Raw genomic sequence first — 19,211 nt, 5'->3', positions numbered from 1 at the left:
ATATAATAATAATAAAAAATTACTTGGTAAACAAGTGTCTCGTACACATGACTTACATGTGATGTTACAATTCCGATCCATGCCACATGTGAACATGTCTAGTGTGCTCATACTTGGTTTGGTAACAAATGTTTGATGGTGTCCTTACTCGGTGGGGAGGGTCTGACTTACATTATGAACCAACAACAGTGTGGGCATGTTCACAAAAAAATTAAACTTTATACTTAATGGACTCTTTTCTTTTTCCCTCACTCGCATGCAAAATCCTGATTTCAAGCAGTGTAGTCTAATAATATTTCCCTTAATTTTATAATTTATTTCATAAACGTAATGGAAAATAATCAAAAAGGATAAATTCCTCCCATATTCCCTCTTCTTCTAATCAAACAGACGATACACATCTAATCAATTTGAAAATCATAAAGCTCAAACATCAGCGAGTCATCAACAAGTCATCATCTTCTTAAAGTTCTGACGTTTCGCGTCATCTCGAGTACCCACCCGCTGCATCCATCATTCTCCATCAACACTCAATCGTTTTCGCCTCAGCCTTGGAATATGTCTCTGTCTCTGTCTCTCTCCACCTATAAAGCTACCGGTACAGATTAAAGACGAAGGAAGCAGGAAGGCAGATTAGGTGTCTAAAGGATAAAAATAACGACTAATTTGGTCGGACTGACCGGGGAAAAAACAAAAGGATATAAGCAGCAGCCTTGCCCCGGAGTAGCCGTTCGAGATTCTTTCTTGACCGTTGAAACAGAAACTGATAATCTTGGTCTCTCAGATACTTTAGAAATGATTCCGCAGCTGCATGTGGAGGAGCTCATTACTGATGCAGACGAGAGTAAAAACTAATTTGATCGAGTTCTCAACTCCGTAATGGGGGTACAGTAACACAATAATACAAAATGGTAGAAGAACAGTCCGACTCCAGTTGCAGATAGCAGAGAGGTGGTGAGGGAAATCTGGGGTTCGGTGTCGAGTCTGTGATGGAGAGCAGATGCGTAGAAAACCAAAGGGCTCAGAACCCAATTTGTCGTCATTCTTTCTTGGAATTCTCCCTGCTCACTGCTCACTGTTTTCCTGGCTTCATTGGTCTCTGGCTCACACACCCAGACCTGGAATTACTTGTTTTCTGGGAGGAAGATTGCTTGTTCGGTAATCTGAACTTGTCCGTCGTCCCCCGCGTGTTTGGGTTACTTAACTGGGCAGACTTTCTCGGTTCGTGAAACCGTGTCTTAATTCTGAATGATTTGGTGGGGAGTTGTTGATAACAAAATGAATCGATTAACACTCGACGCCAAAATCAATTAACAAGAAGCATAAATGCAAAGGAAAGATTAGTACGTAATAGGCGTGTTTCTCTGTTGTCTTCACCAACTCCCCGGTAACGCTAGTGATTGAGAGAGAAAATAGATCAAAAGGTCGCGTTTAGGTCGACTGCTTTCTCCTTGCGTGCACACTTCCGTGAAAATCTTAACTGTGGCTTGGATAAAAAGTGGCAATGTTCCACAGATGTTACATCAAAACAAATTAAATTCAAGAAACCGCTTTTATTGAAATTCAAGACGTTCCTGCCATTAATGGTACAGCATAATTAATTCGATTTCACACAGTTGGTCATGAGCTATCATATGAACAGGGAAAAAGAGAATCATGGTTCGAGTTTGAATTCATTTTATTGTTACCGACCCTTTGGATCACGATTGATTTGATCTGAACTGCTTCGTCTTCTTCATTCCCCCTGGAAACTGCTCGTTTCTTATCAAAATTGCGAACCTGGGTATGTAAAAAGTTTTTCGTAAGCATTAAGATAGACAATTGGGTGATTTTTTTTCACGGAGAGACGAGTTTGGTTCACGGACTCCACCATCTGTTACAGTTTTCTGTTTTTTTATTTTCTTTTCTCTGTTTTACTGAGAACTGAAATGTACCTTACTGTATCCAAAACGGAGGTCGTGGATTAGAAGAGAACGAGAATGTGGGTTCCGAGGTGTTCGCGCGGAGTGGGAAAGGAGGGAGGAGCTTTGTCGGCTTTTTCTCCCTCCAGTCGACCGCCCCATTCCCCCACAAATGTGGGCTTCTGTTGCTCGATCAGAAAATATTATTGACGTTAAGAAGAGCGATTAAGAGAAATAGAAGAATTTTAAAAAAGGGAAAAGAAAAAAAAATCGGCTTGTCGATGAGGACGTGGGTTTCCCACCAATGCCCGTTACTTCCACTACCTTTCGTTTTATGTTTTTCTGGCTGTGCGAGAACTATAAAAAGGCCATGGAGAGAGAGAGAGATAGTTCGCTCCTCGCTCCTCCCTCTTGAACTGAGCTTTCAGCAGAGCCGCTCGCCCCCTCTGCTTTGCAGCAAAGCTGAGCATGGCCAATCTCACCCTTTCATCTCTACTTCCCTTTCTCCTCTTCTTTCTCTTCGCTTATGCTGGTAAATGTGACTTCTTATATTTCCATCTTGTCTTTCTTCTTCATTTCTGTTTTCCTTTTCTATTGTTTGTTGGAAAAAGGGTAATGGGTAGTAATGTTGCAGCGTTTCGATCTTTTTACTATAACTGAAGCGGCGATTTTTTTTCTGTATTTTTTGTTTTTTTTTTGTTTCTGGGTGCTTTGCAGAATGGTTAACAATGTAGTGTTCTTTTTTTTTTCTGCAACAGACGCAGGTTCGATAGGGGTGAACTTCGGCCGAGTGGCGAATGACCTTCCGACTGCAGTGAAGGTGGTTCAGCTCCTGAAATCGCAGGGGATTGACCGTGTGAAGCTCTATGACACGGACTCTTCCGTGATCCGTTCCCTCTCTGGCACGGGGATCAAGGTCGTTGTCGCCCTCCCCAACGAGCTCCTCTACGCCGTTGCCAAACGCCCTTCCCAGGCCTACTACTGGGTTCAGAAGAACGTCGCCGCCTACTACCCCGCTACCCAGATTCACGCCATTGCTGTCGGTAACGAGGTCTTTGTCTCCCCTCTCAACCTGACCAACTATCTCGTTCCCGCCATGATTAACGTCCAGGCCGCGCTCGTCAAGTACAAGCTCGACGAAGCCATCAAGGTCTCGTCCCCCATCGCCCTCAGCGCCCTCCAAAACTCCTACCCTTCTTCCGCCGGCGCCTTCAAGTCCGACCTCGTGGAACCCGTCATCAAGCCCATGCTCGACTTCTTCCGCCGCACGGGCTCCTACCTCATGGTGAACGCCTACCCCTTCTTCGCCTACGAGGGCAACGCGGACGTCATCTCCCTCGACTATGCGCTCTTCCATCCTAACGCCGGAGTGGTCGACTCCGGCAGCGGCCTCCGGTACACGAACCTCTTTGACGCTCAGATCGACGCGGTGTTCGCGGCGATGTCGGCGCTTAAGTACGACGACGTGAAACTGGTGGTGACGGAAACGGGGTGGCCGTCTAAGGGAGACGAGAAAGAAACCGGTGCGAGCACGAGCAACGCCGCGGCCTACAACGGCAACCTGATTCGCCATATCCTGTCGGGAGCCGGGACGCCGCTGCGGCCCAAGGCAGACCTCGACGTCTACCTGTTCGCTCTCTTCAACGAGAACAATAAGCCTGGGCCGACGTCGGAGCGTAACTACGGGCTCTTCTACCCGAACGAGGAGAAGGTGTACGACATCCCGCTGACGGAGGAGGCGGTGAAGAGGGAAGGGAAGCCGAAGGAGAAAGACGGAGGGGCAGCCGTGTCGACGAGCTCCTCGGGGCAGACGTGGTGCGTTGCGAACGGAAAGGTGGGGGAGAAGAAGCTGAAGGTGGCGCTAGACTATGCCTGCGGCGAGGGAGGCGCAGACTGCCGGCAGATCCAGCCGGGAGCCAACTGCTACGACCCCAACACCATGGAGGCTCACGCTTCGTACGCGTTCAACAGTTATTACCAGAAGAAGGGTCGAGGCATCGGCACCTGCGACTTCCAGGGCGCCGCTTACGTCGTCACTCAGCTACCCAGTACGTATTCTCTTCATCTTCCCCTTTTCCTCTTCTTCCCCATTCCTCTTCAACTTCCCTCCGACCGCACGTCGAAGACATCGGAGGCACACATTAGCCTTAGCGGGTAGTGATTTGCTTGCATGCGCATGGTGCGTTGAAAATACGGCAGTCTGCTTGTTTACCTGTGGAAAGAGCAAAAGTGAAAAAAGTTGATAAGGGCGAAAGAGGTCAACCGCGTTCCTGTCACGTACAGGGCCCATGCTAGCGTGGAGCGCCCTGTATATTCTTCTTCCTCAATCTTCTATTTTTTTTTTTTTTTCTTTCAGATTGTTTTCAAACTAATTTCAAACTTAAAGCTTTGAATGAACTTCCAAGAAAGCTAATTTTTCTGCATTTTCTCTTGTTTGGAAAACGCAGAGTTTGGGAAATGCGCTTTGCCCACTGGGGAAAGTGACTGACAGGTGAGTCGAGAGAGCTAACCATACGCATTTCAGATTAGAGCAGAGGAGAGGGAGCAGCGACGACATCGGTGAAGCATATGTAATCATCGTGGTCAGCAGCAGCAGTAGTTGCGTCCATTTTTGGGCATTCCGTTCTTCGTAATTTATTTCTCTCCTGGGTGGGTAGATAGGAGTGGAGATTATTGGTATATGAACAGGTGGTAGCGTAATTCGACGCTTTTTGTGTTTTTGTTGACTTGATATCCATTGTAATTAAAACCCGATGAACGACTGGAGATCTTTCTGCTATTTATTCACATTTGTACTCTTGTTTTCGCCAGATTAGTAAAATCTATATTTTGTGTGGATACAGTGCTTTGGAATTTAAGGCTGTAGTGGGTTGTTGATCAGTTCTACTTGAACATCGTATTGGCATTCATGGTGACAAGAGTCGCTGTCGAAACAATAAAAGAGGAGTCGCTACAGCCAGTAGAGCAGAAATTTCTCCTGCTATGAAAAAAACAGTGATGTTAATTCAACGAAGCATCGAGCGTTCTTCGAAAGAAAAAGGGAAGAAAAACGACGCTTTGAGCGGATTTGAGCTTCCGTTTGCTTGGAAGAAAAAATTTGTAGGACAAATATAGAGATGATACAAAGGGGGATAGAGAGAGGGATGTATTCGTCGTCTTCTTTTCTGGCTCCAATGATGCAGAGCCACAGGAAGAGGCTTTGGGGGCAGCAGGGGATGATCTACAACAAAATTTTCAACCCATTTGAGCTGTACTGTTCCCTGTGCAAAGATTCTTCCTGCTCCCATTTTTCACCTTTCTTTTTCTGTGGATGTGCCAGATGTGCTGTGACCTGCATCAGGGTGGGTCCTTCTGCCCAAAATTGACCCAGTTGAAACTCACATTTAAACCTCGTTAACATCCTTATGATATTATTACTCAAAAACTGAAAAAAATAAAAAAAATGTAGGGGATTTTATTTTAAATTAAAAAGGGTATTTAAACTAAAGCAATTAATTTTAATCCCCATTTTGGGTGGTCTCCCCATGAAAATGAATGGTACCCCATACCGAGACAAGGACCCTTTCATCTTCTTCTTTGGCTGTTTGCTCTAAGGTAAGACTTGAGAGTGGAAGGTCTCTCTACCCCCCCACAAATTTTTGGAGCTAGTACTTGGAAGGAACATTTTTTCTTTCAAATTTTTAGGGTAAATCTTAAAAACATCAGTTAAATATTTTTTAAATATGATAGTACAAATAAATGACTAAAAATATATTTTAATTAATATTATATTATTTTAAATTCTAATAAAATAAGTGTGTTTTGGTTCCTTACAAAAAGTGACCCCTTCGCTTAAGTAATTGTATATAAAATAAAATATGTACGTGACATCAATATTTATAGGGAAATGTAGCTAGTTGAGCTTTTGTGGAATTGGTGTAAGAGGCCCCACCCCATGTGACATCAATATTGTTGTGTCCCACAAGTGGCCTAGTGCCCATATGCCCGCCTTTAGGTAATTTCAATATGACATTGTGTGATCACTATGGTTATGAGTATTTTATTTTCTAGCAAAGTAGGCACGTGTACATGTTTTGGTTTAGGATATATCATGTTGTTTTGATCGAATTTGGCCAATGGATTGCATGGCACAAATTTAGCATAGGGTAAATCGGTTTGGGAAGTCTAGCGAAAGGTTTATGTGATTCAAGGGTTTTAAACTTGAGTAATAAGTCTCTTTAAGTGGTTAGTTGTTTTAAAATATAATTAATTTAAATATAAAAATTATGTGGAAAAAGCTTACCCATCGACATTGTCAAGCTCATGCAGGTGAATGTAAGTAGATTTAACTAAGGCTTTGTGTGCAAGGAAAATTGAGGTTGAAAGTGTTTTCATTAGTGAAAGTGATTTGAAACTCATTAGTGCGTGAAAATGAATTACCTAAATTCTTATGAAAAATGAACGAAATTTAAATTCTTTGACATAGGGACAGGTTTCAATTTCACTAAATAGCTTGCTCGCCCTGCTCTTCACTAATCTTCACTTGTTGTGGTATGCTCGTCTCCCTTAAAAAGATTGTGTTTATTACTTGTGAAATGCAGCTAATTTGATCCAAAACTTTTAACAATGTCATATAAATGTGAACTTATAGGAGAGGAGATGGAAATGTGTAGTTGACATGGTGGAGGTGGATACAAGGTCTTGGGCCACTTCAATAGCTCATGAAGAGCTGCGCGCAGACCTCATGGAAGGCTCGCAGTATAACAGGCCTACACTCCTCCGAGTTCATGGACATGTAGCAATTCAGGAGGCAGCGCAGCTCCCTCGCCTCCCCAATCCCCTTCCATGTTATCACCTCAGTCATCGACTCTCGAAAATCTTCAATGGGATCCTCCGAGTACTTGTCCATGGCTATCATTATTATGCATCTCTTCTTTTCGAAGACCTTCTCCTTCTCCTTGCTCTTCTTCTTCCTCCACTGCTCACCCAGCTCCTTCCCTCTCACCATCTCTTCCAGCCGTTCCTGGACCAAAGTATGCGCCAACCTCGACGACGGCTCCACCCTCTCGCGAATATCCTCCGCAGACGAGACGCTGAACCGGCAACCGCAGCACAGAGCGCCGCAGGTTCTGTACCTCTCTTGCTCCTGCTGCTTCCGCCGGTCGCTTTGGCTTCTTCTCGCCTCCCTGCTCCTGCTCATCCTTGTGCCCCAGAATTTGAGCAGTAGCGTTAGATGATGGGTTCGAGGTTCATTGTCATTCTCCCCATCATTTTAATCACGTTTGGAAAGCGGGGTTTGGTGCCAGCTCAAGGTTTGATCATTGATCCTGTTCCCCTTTAAGCATGTCTCTGTTATTAATCAAAGCGAGAGGAGAAGGTAGGGGATGAACATGTTAAACCAGTTGAAGATTTTCTTATCTCTGGTTCTGGGTGGTGATGATAGAGCTGACGCTTTCCATCCTTGCTTTCGATTCAGCTGTCTTCCAAAGTGGGAACTGGAGGCTGAAACAGGGCCCCCAAATCGCCCACCAAATCCCCCCTCGTAGCCATCCTTTGTTAGGACTCCTAGGAAAAAATATGCAGCAATATACAAATGGGAGAGCCACATGGGGGGAGGGGGCAAAGTTCTTTTTTTTTCTTCTGTTGTTTGGGCACTTGACAGTGAATCCTTCTTTAGAGCTACGCAATGCCTGAACACAGCTGTTGATAACTCTTCTTTCGAGGAATTTCGCTCTTTAAATTTAAACACCTTTTTTTTTCTGTACACCTTCCTCCTACTCTGTGACCTCGGTAGATGAAAAATTCACGCCTGCGCTCTGCTCAAGACCGAAGAAGATGAAATAATGGGTTGATGGTTTCGGTTGAATTGCTTTTAGAGGCTTTGAAGAGGTTGCTTTTTCAGCGCAATAGAAGTAACGACTTGATGGTGGAGAAGAAACTTATCAAAGAAAAAGTTTTCATGGGAGCTTGTTTTGACTCGTTGATCAATAACTGCACTGCAAGTGCTTCGAAATGCAAAGTAATAATAACCTGAAGATCCGAAGTAATTGTTTTGAAGCTCACTTGAGAAAATTCGTGACGACTGAAGGGTCACTATATGACCTTGGAGTTTGTTCATCTGATCAGTCTCCTTTTTATTTTTTTCATTTTTTGTTGTTGTTGTTGTTGTTTGTTTGTTTCATTTAGCTTCCAAATGATTGATTTAGCAGATGAAAGTCACTGTCGTGCCTTACAGAAACACGAAATATGTAAGCAGATTAATATTAAATAAGTTTTCTTTTAAGTTTGTGAACATAAGACCTCTTATTAAACCTCCTATGTAGCAAAAAACATCATAAAAAAGATTAAGCTCTCATTAGTGTATGGGAATAATGAGTTACGAATTTCGTCTCCTTACTGGATTGTGGCAGTGTGGTCTGACGTCCACCTCGATTGTTTCATCACCCAGCTTCTTGCTTTGTGGGCATGAGGAAATTTCAATTTGAGGATCGTGGTTTCTACATTCCAATTATTATCCGGTGGGTGGTGGCTGTGTTAGTTTTCCGATGTGTATCGAGTAGCCTGAAATTCGATACCTGTTGGTTATACCGATAGATATACTTCCTATCCCATATAAGCCGTATCACCAAGTAAAGAGTATAGAAAGACGGGGCCTCCCCTCCTGCACCGGTAAAAGGGCAAAAACGCGCAAAAAGCGCACTGCTGACCCTCCCACCAGGAAAAGTTTCGCGCCAGGCACAGCGTGCTTCTGAATAATGCTTTCGTGTCAGTCCGAAGCGACTCGAGAAGGCGACGAGCTGGTGTGCACCACTCCCGCACTCAAAGCCGCGGCTTCTGCGCCGATGCTAACCGTCAACGTCGCGCCGTCAGAATTTCTGACGCGCCAAACAGCGTCGTTAACTGAAAACTTGGAAAAGTGCTTCCCGGGCCGCTCTGGACTCTGGACTGCTTCCTCCCCCTCCTTCCAAGTCTATCCATCGTCCCCGACTCACCTCTCTCGCGTCTGGCTTTGTCCGTGGAAGTGGAACTATTGCTTCGTCTCTGGCACCCGTCTCCGCCTGCTTCTGCCCCTCATTAAAATAGAGCAAACGAAGTAAGGAGCAGAATCCTTAACACGCTCTCATCTCTTTTTCTGTTACCTGACTTTCCTTCCTCCGTTTATTCTCCATTGTTTTCATTAAAGTTTTTTCGAAATTTTCTGTTGGAAGCTCAGATTCAGATTTGGGAGACGGGACATGGGAATCGAGCTTGTGGGAGATAAACTGATGGGTCTTGAATAAATGACATCTTGGACGTGTCCCTTACTGGAGGCATCTCCCCGACACGCCTTGCAAGCGAAGCGAATGCTGCAATAATCGTAGAGAGAGAAAATAATGAGAGAGAGAGAGAGTGGGAGAGAGCTTGTGCATTATGTGGGTAACATGCAGAGCCTCTGCTGCTCTGCCCTCTTTCTCCTTCCATCTCTTCACGTTTCTATCATAACATTTATCCGTCTTCTTCTTCTCCTTCTTGTTCCATGCTCTGTACCCGCGCCCCGCGCGACTTCTCGTCCGTCCATCTCTACTCATCTTCGATCTCCTCCCATGACGACTGTCGTACCTCTTATAAGCCCTTACACTTTGCACCCTTCCATGGAATCGCATTGATAGCTTTCCGTTACCAGGTCATTACTTTTGCTTGTCATTATTTCCTTTCCCATCTTTTTTTTTTCTTGCAAATGCATAATTGGACCAACCGCTATGTTCATTCCATTTCTTTGCTGCGATCATAGAGACCCACGATGGGGAGCCGCGAGAATCAGCACCTTTTCTCGTTGGCAAGTTTGCAGATCGGGTAAGCGGAATCATGGACTCTTGACTCTTTACTCCATGCTATGACTTTACTTTGTTGTTCTTTTCTCTTGATTTTTAAATTACAAGTATTGTGCAGTGGCAGAGATAGAGCTCTGGTGGAAATGATGAGAATACCTGTTTGCTATTTATCAATTTTGTCAGTCGATCTACTATCGTGTCCATTTCTACCCTGGAAACCCTTTGTCCCTGTAGTGCATATTACTGACACGGCAGACCGTGTCATAATCTCTTCAAAATGAGTTTCATTTGTTCACTTCTTCCACATTGGATTCTTGAGTCTCTGAGGATGTTTAATCTGTGCTTCCACTTACGTGAAGCACTTCTCTTATTTGAGGGCAGTAACAGCTTTGTAAAGATATCTATCTATTGAACCCATCATGCAAAGATGTGACTAGAATGACACTAATTTGTGCGATGATTGCCTCTCAAAAAAACTTCAAAATGGAACATTACTTCTTTATGCCCTAAATACTGTCTAAAGCTGTCTGAACTATATAATGACCCAATCACATGAGTCAATGCACACTTGTACGCTTCCCCCATTGTACCTGAAGACGACGTTAACCTTGTTAGAACAATACACCAGCAATCTCAGCCACTTTTTGCTTTCTGACTCTTGAACAAGATTAATTCGATACTTCCAATTTCTCAATTGGGGTGCAACAAGGATCTGTATCAGTTTCGATCTATCTGAACCAACTGATTTATTTGGCATGTGTTCCACGGACTTGGTTAGTCTTGAGAAAATGTCTCCTTATTTAATGTAAAATTATTTTGCCTCTGAATGGTGATGAAGTTCATTGGAAGATGAAGAAAAGATACAGACTGCTATCTAAAGAACCAAAAAGGAATAGCATCAATTACAAGGTCATGGATTTGCCTCAATAAGGTATAGGCAGGTCACTTACATTTTTATCTAATGAATCAGTGAGAGAGTTGGCAGTTCTAGTTGTGTGATTTAAGCTGCAACTAGCGTTAATAAGTGTGTAATCTAAACTTATCTTTTTTTTTTTTTTTTTTTTTGTGGGTAGAAGCTGGAATTGAAGCAAGGGCTTGAGGTCTAGACAACAGTTGTTGAGCTTAGGCTTAAGATCTCCTACTATGTTTGTGTTGGTGAAGTGTTGAGCAATAGACACATTTTTAAGAGGATGAGTGCAGAATTTTACAGGATGGTTACTTAAACGGCTATTCTTTATGCAAAGAACATTGTGAAGAAGCATTTTGTTTCTGAAAATGACAATGGCAAACATATAAAAATTGAGATCGTACATGACAGAAATAGGAAATAAAACTACCCAGTTTGCATACCAGCTAACACAAAGGAGTAACAGAAATCTGTAGGCTGTTGAGATGGTTTGACATGTTAAAGTTGGCCTTATATGCACCTGTGTGGAGAGTCTTGTTGTTATTGGTTGAAGTGCAAAGTAGGATTAGGGGAAAGCTGAACATGTCATTCATGGAACTCGTGAAGAAAATTTGAAGAAAGCAATGGTGGATTATTGTCAGTTTTGACGAAAATCTTTTGTGCCTTATGACTAATTTGTAACCACTTTATTTAAGAACATTCTCCACATATTACTTTTTTCCTGTTTACAAGTTTTCTAGTAGTGATTGCTTGTGTTGAAAATGGACTAACTACAACCTAGTTTTTAGTGCCAAGATGAGATAAACGAAATATCTTTTTGATAAAGAAACACTCCTTATATACTTTTTTTAAAAAAATACCCCCTATGTTTATTATGTACTTATTATTATTATTATACAAATAATTTCCATGGTGTTATGGTGGACTCAAAGGAGGCAAGTGATTTTTCACATCTTATCTGTATGATAGGGAACTGTTTTTTTCTTCTCTTCACCTTGAGGATAGGAGTTGGTCAGATTTTATTTCTTATTGTGGTAATAACCTATAAAGAGATGATTTATAGGAAAAGTTTTATTAAGCTTAATTTTCTTATCAATTTTTATCAATCCTTTATCATGGATTGATGCTAACCCTCTCTCTTAGTGTTTGAGTAAGCCGTAGGTAAAAAATTGGCAAGCTGTGTCAAGAGGCTAAATCCATTACAAATGTTATAAAGTTGTGGTGGTGCTGATGATGGGCCTTCTACAATATTTTGGATCAAATGAACATAACACAAGTAAGATGATGGAAGACCACTAGGAATTCAGGACTAAGAAAGGGATGAATTAAACCAAAAATACATGAAGGTAAGCTGATTTAGTTTTTCTTGATCAAGATGTAAATGCATGCTACCTTTATAGCAACTGAATTCAATCAAGATTATCTTTTGGGTAGCTAATGCTTACTAAATAATCTATTTTTTGGAATAATGATGAAATTAACTTCATTTTGGAAAAGCAGCCCTTGAAAGATTACAATCAATGATTCACTTATTTGCTGTCCCATCATTTTAATATTTGGAAAAATCTTCAAAACGTTTGGTCCCACCTTTTTCGATGCCCTCCTACAACTTTCAACTGTTCCTGAACATTGGTAAAATCTTGAGGCGTTTATCTTTTGCAGCAATTAATTAGGAGATTTGGAAGGAGAAAACTACTAGCACCTTTGAGGGAAGGGTTAGTACAATTGGGAAGGTGATTGATTTAGTCTACCTTATGGTCTCTTTTGGGGTGTTGAGCTTCTTAATTTGTCATTTCTCTGGAACTATTACTCAAGGCATTTGGAGGGCTGTAATGATTTTCTTTGATTCAAGACTTGATATTGCCTATGCATGGACTCCCCTAAACCCTAATGAAGGATGCCTGAACTTAAATTTTGTTGGATGTTCTAGAGGTGACCAAGGGGCAATCGGTGGAGGTGAAGATGTTAAATATTACTTGATAGGAGACTTATTTATGTTCCACTCCACTTAGGCATCTGAAGGCTGAGATGTGAGGTCGTCTTCATTGTCTTAGGCTCTTTGTGCTTATTCTTTGGTCCCCTTTTAGTTGAAGGTGATTAGTTTGAAATCTGGGCATATACGTCCTCCGTGGATGCTGCTTACTACTTTGAAGAGTTTGCCTTTTTAATGTTGCCTCTCAATTTGAAAACACTTGTGTGCATACTATTCAACCAGTTGGATGACACCCTCGTGTGAGATGGTCTCTCTCCAATGCCTTGTTTTTTAGGGATTCATATTTGTTTGCCTCTGTTTAGTAATGTTTTTTAGCTTTTATATTTATATATTACTTTATTTTTTGGCCCTTCATGCTAAAAAAAAGAGATAAAAGGTAAAAAAAAAAAAAAAAAACTCTTGCTACAACCCTTGCTCTGGTAGCTTTTTTTTTTTTTTTTGCTTAGAAGAAGAAGAATTTTGGGATGAAGAGTGCAAAAAGCTGGAGAAAGAGAGTAATGAACAAAGAAAATAAAACAGAAGGCTTGACGCCTTTTTTTGTAGATTATCTCTGAGAGAGTTTCATAGCCAAGGTCATAGACATTACTCTGCAGTTCTCACTCATAACTCGATGTGATGCAATACTTTAATAGCTTTATTTAACAGTGAAATTCAGTGACCCGCATGCAAACATTATAATAACAAAACTAAAAAAACACAATACAAACCGAATGAGCCCTCTACCTAACCCAAATACACCCTTATAATACTGAAATAGAAATGAAGCAACAGATAAAACCAAATTATTTCTTAAACTTAATTTCCTGAACTCACTAATAACAATTAAGGCTAAAAGCTGAAGTTTTGGGCTCCTTGTTGAGCCAAATAGTGAAATTATTCTTTGTTTCTTCATTAAGTAACCTTCAAATTTTTGATACCCCTATTATGATTTTCTCTTAGTTGAGAAACACCATCAAAGACCTGATGAAGGTTCTGTTGGAGTTAGAAACTTAAATTCTACTAAACTTAATTTATAGCTATTATTGCGCACTACATAAAAGAAAGAAAAGGGTACCAAACTTTTGTTGCATTTGATAATGATGCATGAAAGTCTGATTTGATGGTTCATAAGTTGATCTTATTTTAATGTTTGCAGGGATTTGCAGTCTTACCTTTCACACTTATCCCTGTTTTTAGCTCCTGAAAGCAACAAACTCTTTATCTTGGTGGACAACAGGCCATGGTTGATTGATAAGGAATCGAGGTCAGCACACTTGTGGCAATTTATGGTTACCAAGGTTGGCAAAGAATGTCTCTTCACCTTCCCATTTTACAGTTTAATGTCATGACAAACATGAAAATTTTAAATGTCTACAGTCTCGACTGTCTCCTTTTGCAAACTCAAAAACAAGACGGAATCGCAAGGATTTGGCAAAAGGGTTTGAGTTGAACAGTGGCTCTAGATCCTATAATAACCCAAAAAAGGTCAAGACATGGTTCTCAGTAATTGATGCTGCAATGTATCAGAAGAAAGCATTGCTCCCAGTGAAGAAATTGAGGGATTCTTTACTCTTAACCAGTGAGCTACATCGGACATTGTATGGTTTTATTGTATTTGAAGTTGCATGGGAAAATGTGTGTGGTATCAATTATCTGAATGAGCTTCAGGTATTTGCACTTCTCTAAAATGTTTGAGTGCTTATCTACGTATGTCACCATCATTAGAGCACATCCTGTCCTGTTGGATTTGGGCACATAAATCTTCCTCCATTCTTTCTACATTCAAATGCTAGGCTGTCCTTTTTAAGTTTTTTTACCACTTCTGCCATCTCAATTCCAGTCTTCTCTACTTCTCATTAATCTCTTACATTAAAAGCCCTCTGTTGGTGTACATAAATCTTCCCCCATTCTTTCTCCTTTCAATTGCTATGCGGTTTTTTTTTTTTTTTTTTTAAGTTTGCTTACCACTTCTGCCATCTCAATTCCAATCTTCTCTACTTCTCATCAATCTCTTACATCAAAACCTTTCTGTTGGTGCACTACTAGGTCTACCTTGAGCGTTTCTATTGTTTGACGGTTTCTTTTCTTACTGTGTCTGTTCTGGTTTTCATACGTTCATGTTAGTGTTGTAGTTTCTGCTACTCTGTTGATTTGCTTCTTCTCTAACAGCACTTAGTTATATGAATTATGGCTGGGCTTTGAAAGTTAGCTTTCACCTTTTTGGCCATGGCTATCTCGTAAGACTTGTACACTAATGTCCACTTTCAGTCATCTAGCATTTATACTATCAGTTATGTTTTTAATCCTTGTTTCCTATGTGATGTTTATAAGTTTTTATGCTTCTGTTTAATATCATGTATACTTTCAATTGTAGACAGATGCATCTTTGGCACTGGAGTCAAAGATCATGAGAAGGTGGGAGTTTGATAGTATAGAACAGGTTTTGAGCTGTATTTCTTCATGGTTCCCTGGGACATATTATGACCAATTCCTCTTGCAAGAGTACCTTGACAGTATCTCCTCTCCAAGTATTGTCTTTGAGCTCATGATTTCTTGGGCCTACAATTTAAAAGAAAAAATCTTGGTCTTTAACTTTGATTACAATTTTCGTTTAAATCATGATGTCAGCCTGATGCTGTTGTTATTCTGAACCTTTTGCAGTTGAAAAGTTCTATGATGCCCAGGATGATCTCTCCATAATAAATAGTTCTGGTGATCTTGGAAATGTTAATTGTGGAGAGAAGTCACTAAATGAGGATAAGTTCCAAACATTGAACTCATTAGAAGTGCCCTCTACTCCGCCTCCTTTTGGTCCTTACAAGAGAAGAAAGATAACAGTATGCACGACTTTGAGCTCTGGCAGTGAAACAGATGCAGTTACTGAGGAAGCACATGGTGAAATTGTCAGTTCTCCAAGACATCCGGTGACATCTGATGCCACTGAGTATAGGGATGTATTAATCTTATTTAGGTTTAATGATCGTGACCTTCCTTTCAGACTGAAGGAGATAATCATGTCCAATCTTAGGTTGCTTACTCTTTTGGAGTCTGGGCTTCCATCCTGGGTTATTTTCCTTCAATCTTATCCAGTATTTTGTCACTTGTATCGTCCATGGATGTGTCCTTTTGTCAGAGCTCTATATCTTCTTATTTCTATCACCACTGTACTCATTGGATTTTATGACTTGTATAAAAATGTACCAGTTCTGAAAGCAACTGCATCACGCTTGTGTGGGCCGTTATTCATCTGGATAGAAAACTGGGAAATGATATCCAGGATCAAATACTTGGGGACGGTGCTATTTCTCCACAATTTTGAGAAAGCTGTGAAATGGTCATTAATGATGACTCGTTATACCAGGTCACTACTTTCAGTTCTAACCAAGCCACTTGCCGGTCCACTTCTTGAGCTTGGAGAGTTTCTCCTTCCGTTCGGGCATTTCTGTCTTGAAACAGGGGAAAGTGTTTGTTCACTCATTTGGATTGTCTCCAGTTCTGTATGCAGCACAGTCATAACCATGTTACAAGTTTTTCTATGGCCAATATGGTTTATTCTTTCAGTGGTGTGGAGAATTGGTATAACCAACAACCTCAAACAGTTCACTGCAATTTTCATTTCTTACAGAAAATTTATTATTTGGTTATATTTCATTGCAGGAATATTCCTCCTATGGCCAATTTTCTGGGCTTTCTGGGAGATACTAATGCTCCCTATTCACCTGGTTTTATCTTTGGCAAGTTTCTTGTCCTTCCTTGGCTCCTTGATACTTGATTCCCTTGGCGAGCTTTGTTTGTCAGTAAGTGGCGTGTTCCAGTTTGCTTCTGCTTCTCAGACAGCTGTGAGCACCTATGAAGCTTCATTGTGGAGTTCACTTTGGGATGACCTTTTCTCACAGGTTTTTGATATTTACTGGTATAACATAATTAACAGCATTGTTGTCCTTGTGCCAATAACTCTGAGTATCCTTTCTCTTTTTTCCCATCTCAGATTTTTCGGGCAACTCGAAGCATTGTCAATGGTTTTGTTGCATTTTTTGCAGTCTGTAACAGGCATCGTCTTAGGTATAATTATTTATGTCTTCTCTTTGTTGTTTTGCTCATTTATGATTTCTTTTCCTCATAGTTTTGTTAGAGTTACTACTTTAGGCATTTGGATCTACATCCATGATGCAATTGTTTTATTTTTTAGGAAGACTTCTCTATTTTTGTTCGTGCATGTTACTGATTTGAGTCATCTAACTTGATATGCTTGCAGCATTTACAATCATATGCAGGAGTTTCTTCTACAACTATCTTGCCTTGCACGCTCTCGGACTGCAAATTGTAGACATGGTAGAAGGGGCCATGAAATCCAAAATCTTGTAAGTTTTTGTAGTATTTTATAGATGTTATCCATTCTGTCCATGTTGCCCTCAACCTTCAGAAAAAGGAGCGGAGTTGCTTGAACAATAATTTTATTCCTTTGGAAATATTCGAGAACTATGGACTTCCTTCAGTCTATAGTTGAAAGTAGTAGCCAAGGCAAAGGTTAGGATATGTTGGAACTATGATAATCTTCTTGACTAAAAGTGAATGTGATAGAAAGCTCTCAATTATGCCTTCATCAACCTAGCCACCTAGCCTCCCTCTTGTGTTTCTCTCAATAAAGCTCTCAAGAGGCAGCTCCAAACGAGTGCCTCCACGTAGTCATGTCATTGTTGGACAAACTTGTAGAACATGCTAGAGAAAGATGGAAATAACAGCTGAAACTGAATTTCCTCCTTGAAACCTCAAACTAAAAGGCCAATGCAAGGAGAGAGGTGGGTGATGGGCTGATTCTTCTGAAAATTTCAAGACTTATATGATTAGTTATTGAAATAATAATTGCTTGTGCTGTGGTGATCAAAAGTGAGAATGTTCCTTTTGGTGCGTAGGAAGTACTGGTTATTAGAAAGGCCAGTTTTTTTTCCAAGAGGGAGTGCGATTTTTTTCTTGATGAGAAATCAGTAGATAGTGAAACTTATAAAGTTTCATCAGTTTGGTAGAAAATCTTGATATATTTTTCTTAATCACTGATGACTGCTAGGTACTTTTCTGTGCTGGACTCTTGTTTGAGTGGTTCAAGCTAGCTTCCTAGCTGAATGCTCAAAGTTCTAGAGTTATGGTTGTCTACCCTTCTGCTAGAGATTGTTTGGGGTAATAGGATCTATTTGCATGGTTTATGTTGTAAACTGTCAATGGTGAGGTTGGATAGTTTTTTCCCTTCCCTGAGTTTTTCAATTTCAGGTCCGAGGAGGGGATTAACATTTTTCTTAGTGACAAGTACAATAAAATTGAGTTTAAGGAAGGGTGTGCCAAGTGTTACTTGGTTATCTTAAAATTTGTGAAGTCGGGGGAAGAGTCACTTGGCAAAGTAGTAGAGGGCATGCATGCCCATTTACTCAGAAATTGAGCTGTTACTAGAATTTTTCAGACTCGCCTATCACACAATGTCAACTGTGATGAGAAGGAAGGGTGAGAGAAGAGAGAGGTCTAGGGATGAGATCCTAGATGTCTGGAACGTACTTTTGAGACGAGGGTGAAGCACTTCTATTAGAGTTCTTTGTAAATATTATTTAGAAGAGTAATGTGAACTTCGTTTGGAAGCCATAAACTCCTGCTCCTGAGTTGCTGGAAATAGCCATTGTCTTTCACTTGTTCAGCCAAAGTTCTAGTATTTGTGTCTATGCACATGTCTAGTACAGCCAAAAGTTCTCTGACAATGGCCTAAGACATGAACTAAAAGGTTAACAACATGATGAGAGAGTTTTGGTGTTCTCCAACACCAAGAATATAATTTATTTACTCTGTAGCAGCAGACTAATTATAGAATCGATCTCCTCTTTATAGCAGTTCCAAGGGTTCATGCATCCTGTGCTTACCTTAATTCTGAGCAAGTTATTCACACAATTCTTAGTGAGTAAAGCTCACCCTCTGCTTCTTTCTTGGCCAATATAAAATTTTGGACAAAAAATCAAGTAGCCTCTCATACCTAAAGCTCCTATCTTGAGCTGTGTTTGATTATAGATGCCGAAGCAAAAATCATATTTTTTTTCTCAAAATTGATGTATTTTGCAGGAGAGGAGGAAGCCCCATCCAAATAAGTAAATATTTAATCGCCTCTCCAACAAGCAGGCAATCTGTTATCCATGGCTTTCTACTTATTTTTTTTTATTGTATTGTGCTTTGCCAGGGCCATCCACGCACGCACAAGAGGGCGAGTAGGAGAAGTAGAGAAGCTGGTGAAAAGAAGGATTAAATAGACCTCTGTTTTTCGTATCTTCACTGTACATAAATATGCTCATTGATGCAAGGCCTTACTTTTTGGAGTGCAGGACTTCTGTATTGCATTCTTTTTCATTTTTTTCTCAGAGGAGAAATCCTTTTGTTTCCTCTGAAAGTTTTGTTTGAACCTCGGCAGTACTTAACTGAGTGGCTTCCTGTGGTTGCAGCACTTAGAATGATGATTTAATCTGGTTTGAACAAGTGAAAATCTTAGTTTAAAAGGGGCTGCTTAACAAAACAAGTTCTGTATGATACCACAGCTGTTACATTGGTTACTCTTGTGCAGATGCCGGCACCACCTTCAAGAATCTGTGTAAATTAAAGGCAAACAACTAACA

General features: G+C 40.8%; 3 protein-coding genes across 5 annotated transcripts; 2 read left to right on the top strand and 1 right to left on the bottom strand.

Moving 5' to 3' along the window:
• The first annotated feature begins 2,284 nt into the window (after positions 1 to 2,284).
• LOC137965827 (glucan endo-1,3-beta-glucosidase 3-like) lies at positions 2,285 to 4,739 on the top strand. Its single transcript, XM_068812190.1, has 3 exons — positions 2,285 to 2,433; positions 2,660 to 3,949; positions 4,349 to 4,739. The coding sequence occupies exons 1-3, from the start codon at positions 2,370 to 2,372 to the stop codon at positions 4,387 to 4,389; spliced, it is 1,395 nt and encodes a 464-aa protein (XP_068668291.1). The 5' UTR covers positions 2,285 to 2,369; the 3' UTR covers positions 4,390 to 4,739.
• Positions 4,740 to 6,591: 1,852 nt separating this feature from the next.
• Positions 6,592 to 7,080, bottom strand: LOC137966242 (probable transcription repressor OFP9). The gene has a single exon (XM_068812809.1). It carries the CDS (start codon positions 7,078 to 7,080, stop codon positions 6,592 to 6,594), a length of 489 nt encoding a protein of 162 aa, XP_068668910.1.
• Positions 7,081 to 8,875: 1,795 nt separating this feature from the next.
• On the top strand, positions 8,876 to 19,117 carry LOC137966537 (uncharacterized). Of its 3 annotated transcripts, none has more exons than XM_068813195.1 (11): positions 8,876 to 8,973; positions 9,094 to 9,543; positions 9,652 to 9,713; positions 13,727 to 13,868; positions 13,948 to 14,238; positions 14,945 to 15,098; positions 15,232 to 16,146; positions 16,228 to 16,466; positions 16,559 to 16,632; positions 16,826 to 16,931; positions 18,782 to 19,117. In XM_068813195.1, the coding sequence occupies exons 2-11, from the start codon at positions 9,397 to 9,399 to the stop codon at positions 18,845 to 18,847; spliced, it is 2,196 nt and encodes a 731-aa protein (XP_068669296.1). In that variant the 5' UTR covers positions 8,876 to 8,973; positions 9,094 to 9,396; the 3' UTR covers positions 18,848 to 19,117. The 3 variants fall into 3 exon arrangements, with proteins under 3 accessions (XP_068669296.1, XP_068669295.1, XP_068669297.1); XM_068813194.1 differs by having other exon boundaries at positions 9,089 to 9,543; XM_068813196.1 differs by lacking the exons at positions 8,876 to 8,973; positions 9,094 to 9,543; positions 9,652 to 9,713 and adding an exon at positions 11,766 to 11,944.
• The last annotated feature ends 94 nt before the right edge of the window (positions 19,118 to 19,211 follow it).

Source organism: Aristolochia californica, unplaced genomic scaffold, assembly GCF_029961685.1.
Source record: "Aristolochia californica isolate CCGP_79_NKW_82.1479 unplaced genomic scaffold, dmAriCali1.0.hap1 SCAF_5, whole genome shotgun sequence".
Lineage (NCBI taxonomy): Eukaryota > Viridiplantae > Streptophyta > Magnoliopsida > Piperales > Aristolochiaceae > Aristolochia > Aristolochia californica.
Note: the sequence above shows the minus strand (reverse complement) of the source record. Positions and strands in the feature narration are given on the sequence as shown.

Bases quoted from the DNA above. Each gene is read 5' to 3' on its own strand.
- LOC137966242 (XM_068812809.1), bottom strand. From the start codon at position 7,080: ATGAGCAGGAGCAGGGAGGCGAGAAGAAGCCAAAGCGACCGGCGGAAG.
- LOC137966537 (XM_068813195.1), top strand. From the start codon at position 9,397: ATGCTCTGTACCCGCGCCCCGCGCGACTTCTCGTCCGTCCATCTCTAC. The intron at 13,869-13,947 runs GTTGGCAAAGAA...AAATGTCTACAG, and splicing joins GGCAATTTATGGTTACCAAG to TCTCGACTGTCTCCTTTTGC. The intron at 16,932-18,781 runs GTAAGTTTTTGT...GTGCTTTGCCAG, and splicing joins GCCATGAAATCCAAAATCTT to GGCCATCCACGCACGCACAA.
- LOC137965827 (XM_068812190.1), top strand. From the start codon at position 2,370: ATGGCCAATCTCACCCTTTCATCTCTACTTCCCTTTCTCCTCTTCTTT. The intron at 2,434-2,659 runs GTAAATGTGACT...TTTCTGCAACAG, and splicing joins CTTTCTCTTCGCTTATGCTG to ACGCAGGTTCGATAGGGGTG. The intron at 3,950-4,348 runs GTACGTATTCTC...TGGAAAACGCAG, and splicing joins CGTCGTCACTCAGCTACCCA to AGTTTGGGAAATGCGCTTTG.